Genomic DNA, 20,039 nt, shown 5'->3' on the forward strand with positions numbered 1-20,039 from the left:
TCCTAGCCTTGTCTGGGTGACCACAGAGACAAAGGCAGAATGTAACACAGTACTGACAATCTGATAAATGGAGGTGAATAATTAGTTTTGTGGTGGAGCCATAGCAGGTTTGTTTTTAACTCCATCCACTCTCTGCCTTTCTGTCTCCATGTACGTCTTCATAATCTCTGTTACCGTGGAACATCTTTGCAAGTTGGCATGAGCCCTTACAAACCTCACTTTGTCATCTTGATTTGTAAGTCTGCAGTACTTCAGATTTCATGTAAGTCCCATTCATTTAGGTCTTTGTGCTAGGCATGAGCAAAGGGCAAGTAAAATTAGCTTCTCTGACATTTTTGCCCTGGCAATCTTTACTGGAGTTGCCAGCAAAGCTTTTAAGGTGGAATCTGTGCATTCCAAGCACGTTGTTATTAAAAAGGTCACAGAGCTCATCAGCTCCTCTATTATCTTGTTTTTGGAGCTAGATGAAAAGCTAAAAGGGTGTAAAGTCTACTCCACTTTTCTTTGCATATTTACAATATGTTAATAATTACAGCTAATGTTCTCAAAGTTAGAAGTATTATTTCTCATGGTTCTTGATTCAAAGCATTATGCTATAGCAGTCAGCTTGTCACAGCTTTGACAAACGCTTTATTATTCTATTTAAGGAATCCGTATTAATCTTCAAAGAAAACAGCTTAGTTAATTTAGAAGTCAAGAAGAGAGGCAGCAGTCGCATGAGCTGTTAGTGCAACAGATTTCCATAAAATATCCCTCATAAAATTGTAAGCTTTTGGGACAGATTCAGTAATATCACGTTCCCTCTTTTTTTTCTCCTGCACGTCAGTTCCCACAGAGGATGGTCATTAAAAGTAAGTGCTTGTAAATTCAGAGCCACCTGACCTGCCATAACACATGGTTGGTTTTTTTTTAAATAATCCCATGTAGAAAAGAAAAAAGAGCAAGACAGTTCATCAGTGGGTATTATTGCCTGTATGGGAGCTGATACAGCTACGTTTGGGTTAATGTTCCTCAATTCAGAGAGAGAACTTTCTTAGTCTCAAAGCAATTATTAAATACTTTTACCTTTTCATTTGCAGGCTGATGGCAGAATAATGCAGTCTCCTGGGGGATGGGGAAAAATCCCAGTATCAGGGATATTAAAATAGTGCCTGAATAAGAATTGCATGAGGTCCTTTAGCATTGACCAGTTTCATGCCTTGGGTTTCCTTCTAGAGAAAAAGAATTTTGACTGTAACAAGGGCTACTCCGTCATTGTGGTTATGGAGCTATTCCTGAATTTCTCTGAACTCATTTCTGTCTGATTCCTGTAGCCATCACCACTTTTGCCATTTTCATACATGCTGACAGTTCCCAGACTTTTCTTTGTAGCACCCTGGAAAGCCATTGGTACTGCTTCAGCTTGCTGGGCATAAGTCCATGAGCAATCAAGAGGGGATTTATATACTCTACTCCAGGAATTGACATCTTCTCTTCCTACCCTCTTATTCCCTCTTTCATAGATGGTGGGCACATGCTTTTTATCAGCTATTTTGTCTGGGTGCTCAGATCTCTGTATATGTGTGTGCAGAAATGCCAATCTTGGTGTACCTTTGAGGAGCTTAAAGCTGCTCCATACCCAGACAGGCTGCGTACTGCACTGCCCAGCACAGCTACCCAGCCTCCAGCAGCATGGACAGAAGAGATCAGGGCTGCTTGCAGCAGCACTGCTCATTATCTCATTTCCTGTTGAGCTCCTTCACCTGAAGGTGTTTGTGCACATGTGATGGGACTCCATGCAGAGATCCCTGAGCTCATCTCAGTAGAGGTGAACAGGGGAGGAGAGCTGGCCTCACTGTCTGTGTTGCTTTGCATGCTGTGAGGAAATTGTGATTTGTGGTCATTTGTCTCCTAGGCCATGAGTGTGTTAGTCTTTAGGAGTGAAGCCAAATTACTGTAGCCCATATTCCTACAAGACCTGTGTTGAGCCAAAGGATTTTAACTGGAGGAAAGCATCCAAGACATCAAGAAATGAAACTGTTTGCTAGCAGTGGAAATGGAAAAAGACCAGTGTGCTCAAGCTTTGTGCAAGGGAAAGGAAATAATTTAAGTGACCATTTTCAAATGATTGTAATGGACCAAGCATGCCCACAAAGTGGGAGGAATTGAAAACACATTAGACAGAGCCCAGGGGGAAATTTCCTTCCCAATCTGAAGAGGGTGAGCAGCATGACACTGTGCACACGATCATCTCCCTGCTTAAAAGTATTCTCGGCATGCAATTGAGAGGCTGAAGCTTTAATGAACAGGGGAAAAAATCTCTGGTCTCAGATCTCTGAGATGTATATTTTCTGATTCCCAGCAAAGTGTTTCAATGCAAAGGAGAAAGATCTCCTGTTATATGCTATCAGTTTCTAAGAAGCTATGGGTTTTTTTGGTTTTTTTTTATTGTTTGGACTATTTTTTTTCCTAAAATAACCTTGCAGACCTCTCTCCATAACAATTCCATTTTTGGAAATTCTGCTTGAAGAATCTTTCTCACGAAATGGGAACATTTGAAGTGAATCATTTGATTTGCTTAACTCAGAGAGGTTCCTACTACATTTAATTGTAAGCTGATTCTCTCTAATTAGAGTTCATGTCACTCTTAAATATTTAGATACTGTTAGAAGAAAATTTGGGAAAGAACATAGAATAATCATTTCCTTTTTTGCTCTACCTGAAATAGGCTTTTTGTGAGGTTTTAATTTTAAAGCACTAATTTTGTTTGAGCTGCCAACACGAATAAATTCTAGGGCTTCAAGTACAATCTAGTATTTAAAAATGAAGAACTAAATCAATTAATTCTGTATTATTTTAGAGAATTTACTTAGAGTCTTTTTGCTGGGGGAAAAAGGCAGGGGAGAATCCAGTTCTGTGTAGCTGAAGTGTTCACCCTGGTCAATGACCAGCTAAACATGCAGCCCACATTTTTTTTCACGCTTGAAGTATTGTGGCATATACTGAGGATATGTTTGCTGAGATTTTCTTGTAAACTGACCTGTTGGCTTGTATTCCCAAACATGCACACCTAGAAGGCAAGAGTCTGAAATCTGTGTTTGATTTCAGGACATCAGTAGGATGAATAGTTTCTCAGCAGTCCATGAAAATCAGACCATTTTAGGAGACGCTCCAGTTGCAGTCAGTCATCCATTTCCCACGTGGATAAGCTAGAAAATGTGAACTTGATGTCTATCTAATAAGCAAGTACTGTCTGTTTTCACATCAGTTCTCTCCCCCTCATTTGTTGGCTGGTAGCTATCCATCTTCAGCTGATTTTCTTATTTTTTCCAGCCTAACTGGCTATGACACCAGACAAATTACTAAGCATTTTGTCTCCATGATTAATCAGTGAGCTTTCGTTCTTGGCACTGAGTTTAGCATTGCTTAGAGGATAAATAAATAAATCAGATATTCTTGACAACTGTAGAATGATTAAGGAAAAAAAAAAAAAAAAAAAGCCACACAACAAGAAGCTGAATGATCCCTTCAGCACTGTTTAACGTGAAATCAAAAGTACATGTTTTGTTTGGCTTGGACAAGTGCACATGTTAACATTGCATCAACATTACTGTTTCCTTCTTCCCACTGCACTTGAATCCACTGGTGGTTAGTACATGGCACTGAGAGCCTTCCCTCATCTGGATTTCGGACGGGTTAAGTTGGAGTTGCAGTTTCTATTTTGAGGTGTGGTTTGACTTTGAAACAGAGGGTATAAAAATGGACATAGCTCTCTGTGAATCACAGTCCCGCCTGTTGACCTGAGGGACCAGGACCTCTTTTTTCCACTTGCCGAGTTGGTGTCATCCAGGGTCGCTGTGTTGGTTTTGCTTCTGCCCATTGCTGTACCACCACATTGCTAACTCATCGCAAGGGCAAAATCTGTTCTCCTTTAGAATCTGGTCCGTGTTCTTGTTGCTGATGGCGACACACAACGCAGCTGTGTGAAAACTGTTACCCAAAGGCTTTTCCTTGTAGTTGTGCAGCATCAGGCAGGCCTCTGTTTGCTCCCCCAACCCGGGAGCAGCTGCAGGTCCAGCAGCTGGAACATCTTCATGTGCTCTGAGTGGTTTTGGCCTGAGGGAGGAAAACAAAAGCAAAGTTGCATATCTCCCAGTTACATTTCTCTTATGTTTTGGAACACAGGGTACAAACCCTGTGCCTGTGACCCTGCTTGTCAAGTATACAACCTCTCTTAACTTCAGTTAAAATCGAGCCAAGATTTCAGAGGAGAGATTTTGTTTCATCCCATGCAAAATGTCCTGTTTCGCGGTATTTGGTCTGTTAGGTATGGTAATACTAAACATATAGAAGTGTGTGTGCCTTCATATGTTTTTCTCTGAGGCTTTCTAGCCACTTAAGCTATGGGTGACCATGAATACACACACTCACTCAGTTCAGGTGGCCCCAAAGGAATTGTGAAACATTTTGGCTATTACACACAGAAATTACAATTTCTGCAGTCTTATTTAAGGAAACACATTTTTTTGTGTGTGCATGCAGTATGAGGAGATGGAAGAAGACTCTTGTGGGGTTCCTGCTGGAAAAATATAAAGCAAAATGCATTGGGCTCCCTTAGCCAATCCCCAGCTTAAATAAAGAGTGCAGCTGTGCCGGATTAAATATGTGGTTGTCCCATGTTAGCAGTCAGAGTTTTGTATCTCAAATAATGTGTGCCAGCAGTCAGCTGAAGCATTTCTCTTATCTCCATTTCCATAAATTTATACTGAAAGCCAAGTGTTTTTCTAAAACTGTTCTGTCTGCCCGATGACACAGCAGCACAAACATTGCCGTGGGTTGGTAAGGCTCTCCATCCGCACCTAGCAGTGAATGCTCCGGAAACTCCTCTGCAGTGTCGTTCTCTGCATGCTTTGAGTTCTTAAGATTTGCCTGTTTCCTAACCCTTGTGTCCTTTTCCTCTCTTACAGGGTTTTGAGGACCCCAAGGACAAGTAAGCAAATTCTCTTCTGTCATATGCTGTTACGTTTGTGGGTTTTGTGTTGTTGGTTGTTTTTTTCTTCTCATATTAAAAAAGGACAAAAATTAGTGCCCAGCAGCCAAGAATAGTGCCTGGACCCCCCAGTGACTTCTCCTGTGGGGACAGCCAGTCTGAGGACACGGGGTTGACTGATGTGCAGTCAGAGCTGTCACTGTCTCAAAACATTTATTGATTTGTCTGAGTCTAGCTGGCATTTGGAATTAAAACATTTTGCTGCTCTTTCCCACCCCACCCCACCCAGTGTTATTCAGTGTTTGCTGTTTTGACAATATCCCAAGAACAAAATCATCATGAAAAGTGTGTCTAGCAGTGTTGAACATTTCCAATAAGAACAAATTATGTATGTCTAAATAACATATATAGTTCCTGAGTGCTTCTTATGTATGTACTTCTAATTATTACATAGTACTAATTTCTACATGCAAAAGTAAACGCAGAAATGACAGTTCATTTTAAAAGGTGAATTCATAATTTCATGCTGTAAAATGCAAGCATGCTAGAGCAGCATTTTGATCTATTTCATATCTAACAATTTTTTTAGTGGCAAAAATAGTGATAAAACATGAGTGGTATTTGGTGGTAAAAAAAATCTCTTTTGGAGGAAGAAAAAAAAAATATTTTTTCTCACTTCCACAGCTGGACATTACAAAAAAAATTTCTTGTAGTGAGGGTGTCTATAATTATTTCTTATTCAGAACCACTGAATGGCATTAATTGTAAGCTTGCTCAGGGCAAGACAGGTGACAGTAGAAGAGACTGATGCCTGAAATATGTTGCTATTGCTCTTTATCACATTTCTCAGGCTGCCAATAAGGACTTGGCAGATCTGTGTATGCTGGGGCAGCTGAATGCTTCTGTGGGCCCTAAATAATGTGCCTTTAGGGAAATTCACGTTATGATGGCTGAGCACTGAGTGCAACTCCCTAGAAGTAAAGGAATGTGGTAAGATTGGACATGACAATACTTGGGATCTTCTCCTCCTCTTGCCCTTCACTGCAAACTCTGTTTTAATAACATTTACCACTGAGCGCCATGAGATGTTTTGGTGTGGTGCAGGGTATCTGGGGAGAATCTTGTGTCCATGGCTGCTGTGTACTCAACTGATACTGGATATATTTTGGAGGAAAAAGATCTAACAGATTGCAACAAAATAATCGTGAGGAATACAGAAATTTTTAAGTATTCTTCATGAAATAGAGTCTGTCCTTACGTTTCACGTAAGAGAACGTAAGTTCTCCTGCCTTGGTGCTGGGCTACGGATGAGTCACTCAGTGAGTGAGGAATGGTTTCTCCACAGGTGGGTACTCCAAGGATGGTCATGTCTCTCCTCCATCCTGCAATTTGAAAAGGTTACTTGAGCTGCTAAGTGCTGGCAAGGATTACTCTGTATTTACTAGTGCTGTTTGAGTGTGCCCCTATCTTACTATACAGATTGCAGGCTTTTTTCACTCCTGCTCCACACACACACAAAAAATCTCCTAATTGCCTTAGATTCTCTTGATCCAGCAATCTGTTTAATTCAGGGATAAAGATGTGGCTAAAAAGAAACCACCTCTGCCAGGAAATGTTCATGGCATTGTTTAAATTAGACACCAAGCACTCAGTTCTGTGCTTTCACATGCAAAAGCACAGCTCTTTTCCAACAGCAAGGATGAGGCACCATGCATCTCTTAGAACAGGACCTGACACTCGCCTGAGTGAAGATGTAGTCATTGAACCTAGGCATGAGGCATTTACAATTATGGCATATATGTAGTTCTGGCAGTTCTGGTCATGCTCTCACACTCTTCATTTGCAGGAAGTAACTGAATAAGCAGAATGTTTTTGGATTATTTGAAGCCAACTTCTCTGGGTCAGTTGCTAGCTTTCACATGCACAGGCGGAGTGCAAAAGCTGCTCCCAGCTCTGTTCATGTTGTTCCCATCCCTTGTAACAATTTTCTTTTGGCTGCATTTTGTACAGATCTCAACAGCACTTTTAAGAGGTGTTTCTGAAAGTTTCTTGGGGGCCTGAAATCCCTACTTTTCCCCTCACACACTATCAATATATGAAAACACATTTCCACATATGAATTTCATTACTCCATGGCAGTAGCTCCACTCTGACTTAGGAGCACAGCCTTCAGGGCTCTCCTTAGAACAAGAACATTTGCTCTTTTGACTTAGGACTTATGCAGATGTACCCAGACTTACTGTACAGTAATGAATAGGGGTACAACAGTCAAGGATGCATAGCAGCCGCCCCACCAGCAGAGTATGTGCAGGTGATCAGGCTTCCCTGCTGTTTGCTCAAGTGTGGCTACCTTGCAATGAACATCCCTGCAAGGTCACCTAAAAACTGCAGAAATGTGTTTACATAAGCTGCAACCACAGAAGATGTAGTATGAGAAATGCCCTCTGCAGTACAATGACCTGTTACAGAACTGGAGACAGCTGTGACCAAAGCCTATGCAGATTTTTCTTTTCTCTTTGCATCCTCCTGAATGTTGCTGTTCAACTGGAGGTTGAAATGTGACTGAGGTTCACAAGGATGCTGAGCCAACTCTTTGCTCCAGTTCTGGAGGAAAATGTATTGCCTCTCTCATACGTGTATGAAATGACTGAATGTGAACGACCCACATGTGTAAATAACTCGCAGGATCTTGGAAGACATTCTGTAAATATGAACCGTAATGATTTCCTTACTCTTTTTTATGGGTCCAGAAGACAGACTTGTGAGGAGGAATTAAAAGTAAGCAGCCACTTGCTGATTGCTTAAGCAGACGTGCTTCCTCCAAGGGAGCATCTAGAAGTAAATTAAATTTCCTGTCCTTCTAGGGAACAAAACTTCATTATAGTTTCAAAGAGGAATACATGACCGTCGAGGAACAGGCCAAAAATAAAAACAACTGTTTTGCTCCAACCCTACTGAACTATTGATTGGGTGAAGCAGTAGTGAGTCACCGAGGCAAGGTGGACAAGCTGCCATTGCCACATGGCCATGAAGAGACACCAACGTGTTGGAGCAGCCTGGCTGGCCAGGGGCAGGAGAGGTGGCAATGAGCCAGTAGGCCTGGTCTGCCTTTCTCTTGGTGAGAGGTACATGGCAGAGCAGGGGCACAGAGTGCCTCTACAATCCTGCCATGTCCAGCAAAAAGCCTTTCCTTTGAGACGGGGCCTTCAACCTTGAGCATGGCATCATGTTCTGGTTTGTAGGCTGCACTGAGCAGCCTCTGCTCACAGCACAACCCTGCCAGTAAGTCCAGAAGCAGCCTTGGGCATTGTGCCCTGTCCTGCAGTGCAAACGAAACTCAGAACAGAAAGCACTGCAGCTTCCCATCCTGCTGGTCAGAGCCTGGGACTTTTTTCCAGAGTGCCAAAGGTGAAGGTCACTCAACATGAGCTGGAAGCTGCATTCCCACCGTGGGATTTGCACACAGAAATAGCTGTCCATTGGAATATACCCCTGTGTAACTTCTGTGTCCTTGGCAATCATGTAAATAGAACAGAAAAACAGCACTTCAGAATGCGCTTTTAATTTCTGCCCATGGCTAGTTTTAAGGCAGACCATTAAAGTGGCATCAGCAAGTGACTAAATTTTAAGAAGCAGCAATAAATTTTTGGGAGGTGCTTCAGGTTTCCTGACTGCATGTGCAAATTGCCTTGGGGCAATTAATTTTTTGATGTTATTTTTTTTAACATTTTTCAAAAACCGTAGATGAGCATCAAAAACAAAATGGCAACAAAGATTATAAGCAATCTTAAAATCTTCCAGATATTTGGAAAGCAGAATCTAATTTATGTTGGGGAGGATTTTTTGCTACCTTCTCCCTAGCTCAAGTGAAGTGTATCTTGTAAACAGGAAATATTGTCTGCTTCTCTTACTCATAAAAACTGCATGAGGGAAGCAGTGGGGTGTCAGGCCACATTTTTTCCCCACGTTTGTTTTTGTCAAAGGTTTGTTCTGTAAACAATTTTTTTCTCAGTAATGGAGAATTATTTAAGTTCTGAAATTTTTGCAGACATCATAGAATCGTTAATGTTGGAAAAGACCTCTAAGATCATCTAACAGTCCAACCATCCACTTACCACCAATATTGCCCATTGAACCATGTCTTTAAGTACTGCATCTACCCTTTCCATTAACACCTCCAGGGACAATGAGTCCACCACTTCCTGGACAACCTGTTCCAATGCCAACTTCTCTTTCTACGAAGAAATTCTTTCTAATATCCAACCTGAAATATCCAACATCATTATAGACACAATTATAGCGAAACAGTGAATATGGCTGGTTACATAGATCATTGATAGTGCAGCAGGGAAGACTAAGTCTAAGGACTAGTGGAGGGGAATTACAGCCTAGTTGTGAGGATGAAGCACAGTAAAGAGACTCCAAAGCAAGAAAGCTCCTTGATTTGGAGGTTGTTTAGAAAAAAAAGGCAAATAAATGAAATTCTTTCACTGGCATGCTGTCAGTGCGCAGTGCAGCTGGTCTAATTTTCCTCTCAGCTCACAATCCATTTTCCAGCTCAAAGTTGTCATAAGCAAAATGCCATTAACCCACAGTTTGTTATAGAGTCAGATGATAACATGTGGTTAAGAGGAGGCAATTATCTTACCCTCTTATATTCCTTTTTTTTTTTTTCTTTTTTTTTCCCATATCCTCAGGAATACACAGGAAAGTATGAACCCAGAAGATGAAGTGGATGAGTTTCTGGGCCGGGCCATTGATGCCAGAAGTATTGACCGATTACGCTCTGAGCACGTGCGCAAGTTTCTCTTAACATTCAGGGAGCCTGACCTGGAGAAAAAGGTAATGCCTTGCCACCCAGGGAGCCGTAAGTGCTACTGAGATTCATTATTCTGTCTTTGGGAACCCATTTTAAGTGACAGTTAGAGTTCTCACTCACACAGATTTGGGAGAGGAGAGTAGTAGACCAGGAGTCCTGAATAGCTGATGGCTTTCAGATATCTTTGTGTTGTGAGGCAAAGATCTTTTCAATTTCTCTGTCTATTAAATAGAGACAAAATTTTCTTTGGACTGTAACATTAAGTCCAGTTAAATGCAGTTACTGTTAAGGGTACCACGTGAGCTACAGTTTTTAACTGCCCAAAGAAATTCCACGTCATATTTTTCCTCTTTTTTTTTTTTTTCATCCCAGCGCAGATCCTTGGGATACTTGAGCAGTTTCCATGTTAAGCTCACCATTTAATGGATAAGATTTCAGAAATTAAGTTGGCACTATTTATTTCGTTCTATGTAGAAATACTCTTTCAATGACAAGAATTGCAGCCTACTGTGAAAACAGACTTTCGCAGGACTTATAGCTATTCAATGAACCTGTGTGGGATCAAGTAAAAGCACAAGCATGTAATTTACCCCCACTCCTCTTCAATTTTATAGCTGAAAACTGCTAAGGAAATTAGCAGTTCACCTGTTCTCAGCACCTTTCATTTCGTGGTTCAAATATTGAGACCGTTTGTACTGAGAACCATGCTTCAAGCTAAAGAAAGCATCTTTGGGAATTGGATGCAGCTCCCATGTGACTGATATGTTGACAAGTAGTTGGAAGGAGTGACTGTGTGAAAACCACAGCATCCTTGCACTATCGTTAGAGTGAGCCAAGCTGTCTGCACAAAAGAAAACAAGGTTTTCTCATTAGCAGCATTCATCCTTGTTGGAGGAAGCTTCCCATAGAAGAAGTTCATGTCTGATTATAGTGACCTATTATCCTGGTCCCAAGTATCCTCATTTCTGTTCCTCTGATGCAAGGACCAGGCTTTGAACCCTCTATCCAGCTGTATTGATTTGTTCCCTGGTCTTTGGAACATTGTAAGGGTTTGAACCCTTACTGCTTGCCCAGGGACCAGGGGAGTTTGTAGTCTTAGTCTTTTCCTACTGGCAGTTCTTTCCAAGAACCTAAATGGAAGCCAAGAAACAAGCGTTTGTTGGTTGGGTGAAGGCAGCAGCCAATTTTTCCACTAATGTAACACTTTGCTTTTTTTGCAGTATTCCAAGCAGGTGGACGACAGATTCGGAGCCTATGTGGCTTGTGCCTCCCTAGTCTTCCTCTTCATCTGCTTTGTTCAGATCATAATTGTGCCGCAGTGAGTATCTTATCCTATCACCCCTTTGCTTCTATCTGCCCCCTCCCTTGCCCCCCAATATTCTAACCTACATTTCTTTGTTGTTTTTTTCTTGAGAAGTCAGAGCACCAAGGGGAAAAGAAAATCCTTAAATAATTCATTCTTGAGTTATGTGTGATGCTTATTGTTTCCACTCATTTCTAGTGCATATTAAACTTCCTCATTGGCATGTGAGTCTTTCAGTTTTGCCAGCAAGAGTTCTCTTACATTTACCTCCACTTTACAAAATTTGATTTGGCACATTTATAAAGCCGTGGAAAAACAAATATCACTAAGCTGTAAGCTTACTGTGCCTATTGAGGCATAGTGTGCATTCACAGCATGAGTTTGGTCCGTCCCCTTATCTAAATGCAATAGAACAGAGAGGTGAAAAACCCATCACAGTCTCACTGCTCAGAGTGCTGAGGTTTTAGGGTCTGCTTCACAGGTGAGGTTTAACCTCTTGTGCATTTGTTCTTCTGGATTCAGAGCAGCCATGCAAGAAGAAGAAAAGTACAAAAGGCTACACATGCCTAAGCTTTGATAGCTTACCCGGGGTTTAAGGGATGCAGTCATTTCTTTCCCCAGGCAAGAGAGGGACTGAAGTGGAATAAGCTCCTCTGGGCTGTGGCGCACAGAGCTTTTGAACCACTGCAGTGTGTTCCTGCATCTGAAAGGAACAGTGTAACTCTCTGGATCTTTTCCAGCAGTGAGCTCTGCAGATATGGTATTTCTTCTCAAAGAGTTCATGAAAAAATCCCTTGAAATTAAAACATGTTGGTATTTCCTGTGCTCTCATTTAGTAACAATAATATATCATTCACTGAACGCTGCAGTGTTGGAAATAAATTTAGAGTTAGTCATTTTTAATCTGAAGAACAAGATCTCAGAAGCTCTAACAATGCTCCAAATTCATCTTCATTACAAGAAGACAAAAAATTTTTATAGAGAGTTCCAGTGCTTTTGTTTGTCATTACAACTGCTTCTACGTCTGTTCACACTGCACTTCTTTTCAGAGTAGAGACTGGTTTGTACCATTCAGAGATGTTTGGAAGGTCATAGAAATAGTGCATGGTCTATTGTTTGAGGTCATTCTCTCTCCCAGGCAAGAAGACATTCACTTCTGCTCACAGAAATATTAGATCAGCGAAATAACATCAGTGTAAATGCATTATGTAAACAGACAGATCTGCTTTGGGAAACTAGAGGTTAAAACTGAAATCAGATAGATCCGAGCAAATACCACACAGTAGCTAATGGCCAAAATATTCTTAAAGAGCTTGGCCTCGCTTACTAATGGCTTACACTTTAGATCTGCTGGCTGGATATTATCCCTTTGAGCTCTCACATGCAAAGGCTCTCTACGAGGCTTTGTGGTTCTCATCAAACTCCCAAAGCAGCCACTAAGCTATCTCCATAAAACCCAGTTCTACATTGAAATGACAACTTGACACTTTCTGATCTGCACCAACCATATGGCTGACTCTTTCATATTACAGGCAGTGTGGTATAAATGTCACGCTGCTCCGTCCCCTTCCTCATGACCTGGAAGGGGGTGGTTAGCACTTCTGGTAAGTTTTTAGGCATCCTTAAGTAGCCTGATCTGTCTGAAAGATAATTTGATTTGAATTAAAATGAAATTTCACGGTTTAAATGAGGATCAGATACATTTTCCCACTACTTTAGGGTTGTTTTCTCCAATATTTCAATTGCGTAGCTTTGGTCTTCTGTTGAAGGTAACAGTTAAGCTGCAGTCAAAACCACAGGTGTGTATGTGTCACCATCAGAGCTTCAAAGGAATTTGAGTCTGACACTAGAGACAAAATGGCGATGGTGACTTGTGATGATTAAGAGGAATCACTTCAGTGAATTTCACAAAGGCTCAAACAGTGAATTAGCAAGTACAATTATCCTAATAGTCATGAGAGAACACAGAGACCAGCTGGCTTTGGTGTGGTTAGCCTTAATGTCATGTTGCAAGAGTACTTCCTTTAAATTATGAACAAGGCAAACTCCTGGGAGGGGGCCTGTCCTTTCATACTGAGACCAGTCACTACAGAATTGTTGTTGAATATCTCCATGATCAAAACACATAAAAAATGCATAGTACAAAGTTAGCCCTGAGGTCCTGTTTGTACTTCAAAGTTGAGAGGAACAGAGAAAGCAGAGGAACGTCTCAAGCTGACCAGGCTAGAGCTGTTACCCCCATCCTTGTGCCGTGGTTGCTCCTGTTCCACACACAGGATGAAGCTCAGATGTGGCAGGGCTGTCCCCACTGAGCTTTTCCCTTGTGTGTTCCCTCAGAAAAGCACCAGGTTTCCCAGCTCTACCTGGGGCACAGATAAAAGAGTTTCATCAGCTTAACATGAAATGTGCCTTCCCTGTGGATTTTGCATACACTCAGCTGCACTGCAGTGCACAGCACGCTTTTCCTGCCTGGGGTCTGCAGCCTGCAGCCAGCAGGGCTGACCCTCTGTAATAAATTGTTCCATCACCTCCTCAAGCACAGGAGATATTTCTCAGTCCCACTGCTGTCACCTCAGCAGGAAGGTGATTGCTATAAAAGATGCAGCATTCTCTGCTCTGCAGCCTATGTGACTAATTCAAACATGGCAGCCTACCTGTTGGTATTCAAGGCACCTTGCATCTCCTACTGCTATCCTAATTGGAAAGCCTGTGCGGTGTGTCATAGCTTGTACAAATATCATAGTCTAGAGATCAGACCTGTAGCTTTCTATATGGTATGTATTAAAAATAAATCTCCTTGCTTTCAGCTCTACATTTATGCTGGGTTTTTACCTGACCTGTTTTCTGATCTTGACCACGGTGGTGTTTGTTTCCATCATTTACTCCTGTGTAAAGGTAAGCAATGTGTTTTCTTTGTAGAGTCCTTTGCTAAGCTAACTGGATCAGTAACTTGTTTCTTCAGCTAACAGAGCATGTTTTGTTAGCCATCCTGTCCACACTGTGTGATAAGGGTTACAGAAAAGGCTTTGATAAGACAGAATGAACAGCAAACAGATGTTAGGGTTGGCATCTCTTTAGCTCAGCAAGCAGTAATCACTCTGTGGATCTGCGTGTCTATTAAGTCCCCACTCTCTCTGCAGGCACTCTCATATTGATATAAGAAGATCACATTTCCCAATGTGGAACAAAACACTGATCACTCGTTTCCTCCCTGCAAACTTCCTGCAGAGCAGCCTGTGCGCCATCCCCTGCTGCATATGCGTGTTTGGGTAGGCAGATAATCAGAAGTGAAATATCATCAAGGAAAAATGTCCTGGGGGGAAATAAAAGCCATAAACATATATAACTTTATCAGCCATTCTCAGATGAGTATACAGAGCTCATTCTTGAACTGTTTCTGATAAGCAGAGAAATTTGTTGTGTGAAAACTGAAGTCATACTAGTTATTCTTGGCGTTTTGTGGTAAAATGGCAGTCAGTGTTTTGGAAGGGTGATAGGCTCTTCTTTTTCACTCATAGGTGTTTGTATTAAACTGCTGATGCTAGTTGGCTTTATATGCTCTTTTGGGGGGTCCTTCCATTCTGTCAGGGTCTGAACATGGAAATCATACAGATTCAGGCACCTCAATCCAAGCTGAGCTTTGTTACTCAGAACTTAGCAGAAAATAACTTAGGAGCATTAATTTTTCTGCAGAAGACAGTTAGGTAATGGATTGTCAGGCAGATGATTTACCTCCCTTTTGTTATCTTCCCTGTTCCATTTTCAACAGCTGAAGGTGGGAGCTCGACAGACTTGCATCTTTCACCTCTTTTTGGTTTTTGAAAGCTAGATCTGCAGAATCAAGCTTTCCCTCTTGTTTGATAAGAGCTTATGAACTGTTCTCAATGAAAGCCTTAGATTAAATTTGAATTTAACAACTCATGGAACTTCCCTTGGGCTCCTGAGATTTCTAAAGGGAGTCAAGCGCAGCATCTCATTGGTCCTGCTTGTTCACCAGCAATGAGATGTGTAAGTCAGAGATAACAGTGCTAATGGGATGACTTGTGTCCCTTGAGCTGAGAACTGGTACACTCAGAACTCTGAAGGATTTAAGCTCACTGACTTGCCACCAGGAGGGTTTCAAAGCACATGGTTGTTTGTCACCCACTTTTACAAGCTTCTGCGTACGGATGGCAACACTCATTTCTTCTGACAAATTCAAAGGTTTTGGTTTTAATCTGGGGACTTTTTGATTTCTTCATTATTACTGATCTGAATTAATGATAAATTTAAAAGGCAAATGGCATTCTTCGATCCTTCTGACCCTGAGAGGATGTTCAGTCTTGCTTTCTTTGCCTTGACCTTCCAAGCTCCTGTAAATGAGGTCTGTTTGTTGGTGCCTGCAACCAACTGAATTCAGAATAACATCAGAATTTAATGGGATTTTATGAAATATTTCCCAAAGTGTGTTTTCAGCTTTCTGCTCCAGACCCACAGTGTAATTACGTTTAACATTCAATGTGACCATTGTATTAAATGTACAAATTGCAAATCCTGAAAACATAGAGCCTTCTGGCTCCAGAGCTTTTTGATTACTCCTTTTTATTGCCTCAGCTTACATCTGATTATGAGATGACTTGTTTAGGGACAGGTATTTCCTGCTGTATGGTTGGCTTGTCAGCTATCTGTCTGATGCTTCTGTCATCAAAGATTTTGGTGTTTAGGGTCAGAATTTTTTAATCAACATATTTAGCTAGCGCTTGGTTAAGGGGTGTTAGTTTATTACTGTGTTGCATATTGCTTCATGAAGCCTTTTTACCAATACGCAGAAGTGAGGAAGGCAGTTTTACAGACCCTTTGGAGGAAATTTTAAGGCACAGAGATATCAGCATTATTTGTTTTGTTTCACACTTGGATGCAGGATAGGAAAGCATGTGTTTTACATACCAGTGGTTAATTCCACACAAAGTTGGAAAGCAGGTGTTCACCCCAGGATACCAGTGTAAGCACAACTTCTGCCTGTTTGCTATACATGATAAGTGTCTCTTTTCCTTCCTTCCCTGTTTTGGCCTCTCCGTCTCTGGCTTTGACAGTGGCCAGCAGGCTCTTTCAGGACAACTTGATCATGTTTTATTTTCTTTTGCTGTCATTATTATCTTCTACTATAAAATTCTCTACGGACTATGAGTTGATCCTGGACCTGCCAACACAGCCAGTCTGGCTTTCCAAGTTCCTTCAGCTGCAATAAACAAGAAAGTTCCAGTTCTTCACTTTGATACTCCGTGAAGACTTGGCCACCGTGAGATTGTGTTCTCTCCCAATAGAGTCTAAGGTCATGAGAACCATGGTCTCTTCACAAATACTCCACTGTCAGACATCTGTTTTGCTACTAACTTACCAAATTTGTGTTTCTTCTTGAAATCCTTAACTCCTGATATCTAAACTGCTGCATGAAATTCAACTTCTTGCATGTTCCTGGGAGTGCATACTGCAGAAAGTTCAAGTTAGCCCTTACTCTCAAAAAAGAGGATTTTGAGACTGTACCTTGGATAGGTACAGTTTGCTCGCTTGATTCTCTGCCTCCTGAGACTGGGCTAGAAGCTCCTTTTTATTTTATATTTTTCTTCTCAGGCTAAGGAAGAAGTACCTCTGAAAATTGTACTTTTTTATAGACTAATAAATCTCTGTGAAATAAGTTACATAAATGGACTTGCAACATCAAGTTGCCTGGAGATACTGTCTTTCACTCCAGAATCATCTTAACTTCAAAATGTCTCAAAGGCTTTTATTACAAATTGAAAACTCAGAACTTAAAGACTTCCTATTTTCTTGTCATCTCACAACACAGCAGCAATTATCTAAGTGGTTTTCCATGTCCACAGTATATCTTAAGAAGATAGAAGGAAGAAATATTACCTTCCTGTCTACGATCAGCTGTTGCTGCAGAGTAGTTTTTATTAATTGTATTTTATTTTGTCTTATTTTTGTCATGCAAATGAATGGATGTGGATCATTTTCAGTGTAGCACTAGTATTTATTGCTTTGTTCCATTAGGACTTTCACCTGGAACTCAGTGCCCTACTTTCCCCTTCTGTGTTCTGTGCCCACATTCACGGTGGGCACGGTGGTGATGGGTTGACACTTGGACTGGATGATCTTAGTGATGTCTTCCAACCTTAATGATTCTGTGATTTGGCACCTGCATGTTTTTGGAGACTCTTGAGGGAGCTTACATCTTCCAGCAGTGCTTACGCATTTCTGTGAAGAATGAACTGGAATTGACTTTATCCCATTGGGGTTATTTTTCTTGACACAGGTATTTTAAGAGAGCTAACAAGTGGTCTCAAGCTTGTGTGGCAACCCAAGTGTGAATCCAGGCTGCCCAAGTCACAGAGTTAGATCTTTCAGCCCAGTTTCTCAGGATACGTACACTCTTGGAGGTGCTATTTCCCATGTTCTGTCCTTCATTCAGGCATGATTTGAGGTATTAAGAGCAGCAGAGGGTGCTGGACAATACAAACCAGTGGGCTAACTACCAACAGTGAGCAGATTTTCACTGTACCATAGCATCTTGATTGTTCTGCTTCTCTTAGAAGGACAGAAGGGATTTTATTTTGTTAGAGCTATCCACTTTTCCTTCTTTTTTTTTTTTTTTTTTCTCTTTGGGAGTTGTTATAGCCCTGACTTGTGGCTACCTTCATAGAAGGAACATTGCTAGAGCAGAGCTGACCTCCTAGAGCTAGACAGGTCCCCCGTTCCTACCACAGAGATCTTCCAAACCTCAAGTATTACTGGTCACTGTGACTGCCTCTGTAAAAAGAGAGGTTACACATGTGCAGTGTTCCTGAAGGCTGTTCCTAAGGCAGAGGCTGCTCAGATGCGAGGCACAGCTGTGCTGCTGTGCTCTCCATTGCAATCCTAACCTCCTATGGCTTCTGGCATTTGTTACCTCCTCAGGACTTTTTCCAGCTGCACTTGTTTACTGACCTAAGGTTTTCCCTATTTTGTAAAGTAAGGAGAATCAAGATTAATACAAAAAAAAAAAAACCCAAATCCAACATGTTTTCATTAAACTTCAAGTGTCTTTCATTGATGGCTTTGCTTGATATCTCAGGCTTGGTTCAAAGTCAGGCTTTTTTTGGGATCGCTGGCAGCAGAGGCTTGAGCCAAGATTCACAGCAAAGCATTCCCAAGCATTACTTAGTGCCTGATCTGCCAAAGAATACAGAAAGAGACCACCTGAGCCCGGGGATTGTATAAGCCTTCCATGGATTTCAATCCATTTTCATCCAGTGCAAATTGGTCAGTACCCCAAACAGACAATGGCCTTCTCCTCCCTCCTGGAGGAAACTCCCACTGTGTTGGCCTCTCTTTTCCCCCTGTGAAAGTCACCAACAAATCACTGCTTCAGTTGCTTCATAATTACGTTGTAGGGTCGCTGTGTGGGAAGCTATGCACTGACAAATCGTTGCATCTCTAAAGATGTAAGAGGGAAGGATAAAGGGAAAAGCAGGACTTTTAATAGAAACATTAGTCATAGTTAAATTGCAGTGCCATGTCGCTGTGCTGCTAGCTTCTTTGTGTCTCTAAAAATACCTTCTGGTGGCTTGGTTATTCATGCAGTGTGTGGGGATGGGGAGTTGGATTCTGGAAAACTTTGGCAGTCCTCAGCAGAGTCCTTGGAGCAGCGGCCAGGAAGGGACAGGCATTGCAGGGCCAGTGCTCCCCAGTCACAGGGTGATGGAGGATCTGCTGTGTCCATCTCTTGCTGGGATCCTGAGCATGCTCTGGATTGGTGGTATTGAGTCAATAAAGACAATGGGAAGAGAAAGGGTTTGTTTCAGTGTCTCTGGTCTTGCATTGATGTAGTACAAGGAGGTCTGGCTGATGCTGAGGTGTGACCCCTGCGGCACAGCACTCCTCGTTAGGTTTTAGCACAGGCTGCTTCTTTCTAGGGTGCAACGCAGCACCTGGAGACCAAGAGTGCTGCAGGTGTAAGGTTAAAAGGCAATTAGAAGAAATCTTCCAGCTTTGATAACAGCAAATCTCTGGGATGGGCTGTTTAGGGAAATGCAAGGATTGCCCTTAGCAGAGGTTATTTTTAGCCCCCTGTGTGTGCTGCAGACGAGCCAAGGCCAGCTGGTTTCTGCATCCAGGGTGGAACAGAGCACAGGGCTGGCCAGGGCCTTTTAACTGCGTTGCTGAAATGGCACCACAAAGTGCTGCAGTATTGCTTCTTGATCAAAGGGATGTAACACTTTTCTTCTTCCTTTTTTTTTAAAAAAAAAAAATAATAATAATTTCTGCTTTTTTAGAAGTTGGATCCAACGATTTAAAAGCTCCAGCTCCTTGTTATTTCAATTACAGGTGGCTTATGGTTTGCTTCTCCCAGCAGGATGAGGGCAGCCCTGTGAACAGTGCTATCACAGCTCACAAACTAAGATCAGGCAGAATGTTCCCCGTTGGGAAGGAATAAGCAAATTCCACCACAAGTCCGTCACGTTCCTGCCTGCCTTTGTCCCAGAGCTGTCATCCCATCAGCCGTTCTCTGACCCCTGTGCAGCATCCACACAGACACCGCACTGAAGGATGTGGGCAGCTCAAATGCAAGTTGCAATTTGTTAAATAAGCAATGATTTCATATGTTTATTTAGTCTTCTTTTTTTTTTTTTCTCCCCCCACATCCAGCTTTTCCCAGCACCACTCCAGACTCTTTCTAAGAAGATTGTACAGTCCAGGACCAATAGTACCTTAGTCGGAGTCTTTGCCATTATCCTGGTTTTTCTGTCTGCCTTTGTCAACATGGTACGTGCATCAATTCCCTCAGCCCACTAAGTTCTTTATGGTGTTCTCATTGACGCATTGCAGCAGCGTGACCCTTACAACCACTGGCTTTAATGTAATCCTGCCTAATGCTCACAGTATCTGAGGTCAGTCCCCTTTTGCTTTTCAGGCACAGAGAGGAAACG

The 20,039-nt window shown here is 41.9% G+C and overlaps 1 protein-coding gene across 2 annotated transcripts in view; it reads left to right on the forward strand.

Moving 5' to 3' along the window:
* ADCY5 (adenylate cyclase 5) overlaps positions 1-20,039 on the forward strand; it is a gene marked incomplete at both ends in the record, with an annotated part of 196,308 nt that overhangs the window by 162,647 nt on the left and 13,622 nt on the right. For both annotated transcript variants that reach the window (XM_079538863.1, XM_079538864.1), the window contains 5 exons: positions 4,947-4,969; positions 9,667-9,811; positions 11,009-11,106; positions 13,899-13,986; positions 19,759-19,875. In XM_079538863.1, coding sequence (XP_079394989.1) covers positions 4,947-4,969; positions 9,667-9,811; positions 11,009-11,106; positions 13,899-13,986; positions 19,759-19,875 — 471 coding nt within the window. The remainder of the gene's footprint in view (positions 1-4,946; positions 4,970-9,666; positions 9,812-11,008; positions 11,107-13,898; positions 13,987-19,758; positions 19,876-20,039) is intronic.

This window comes from Tetrao urogallus (assembly GCF_951394365.1).
Source record: "Tetrao urogallus genome assembly, chromosome: 8".
NCBI lineage: Eukaryota > Metazoa > Chordata > Aves > Galliformes > Phasianidae > Tetrao > Tetrao urogallus.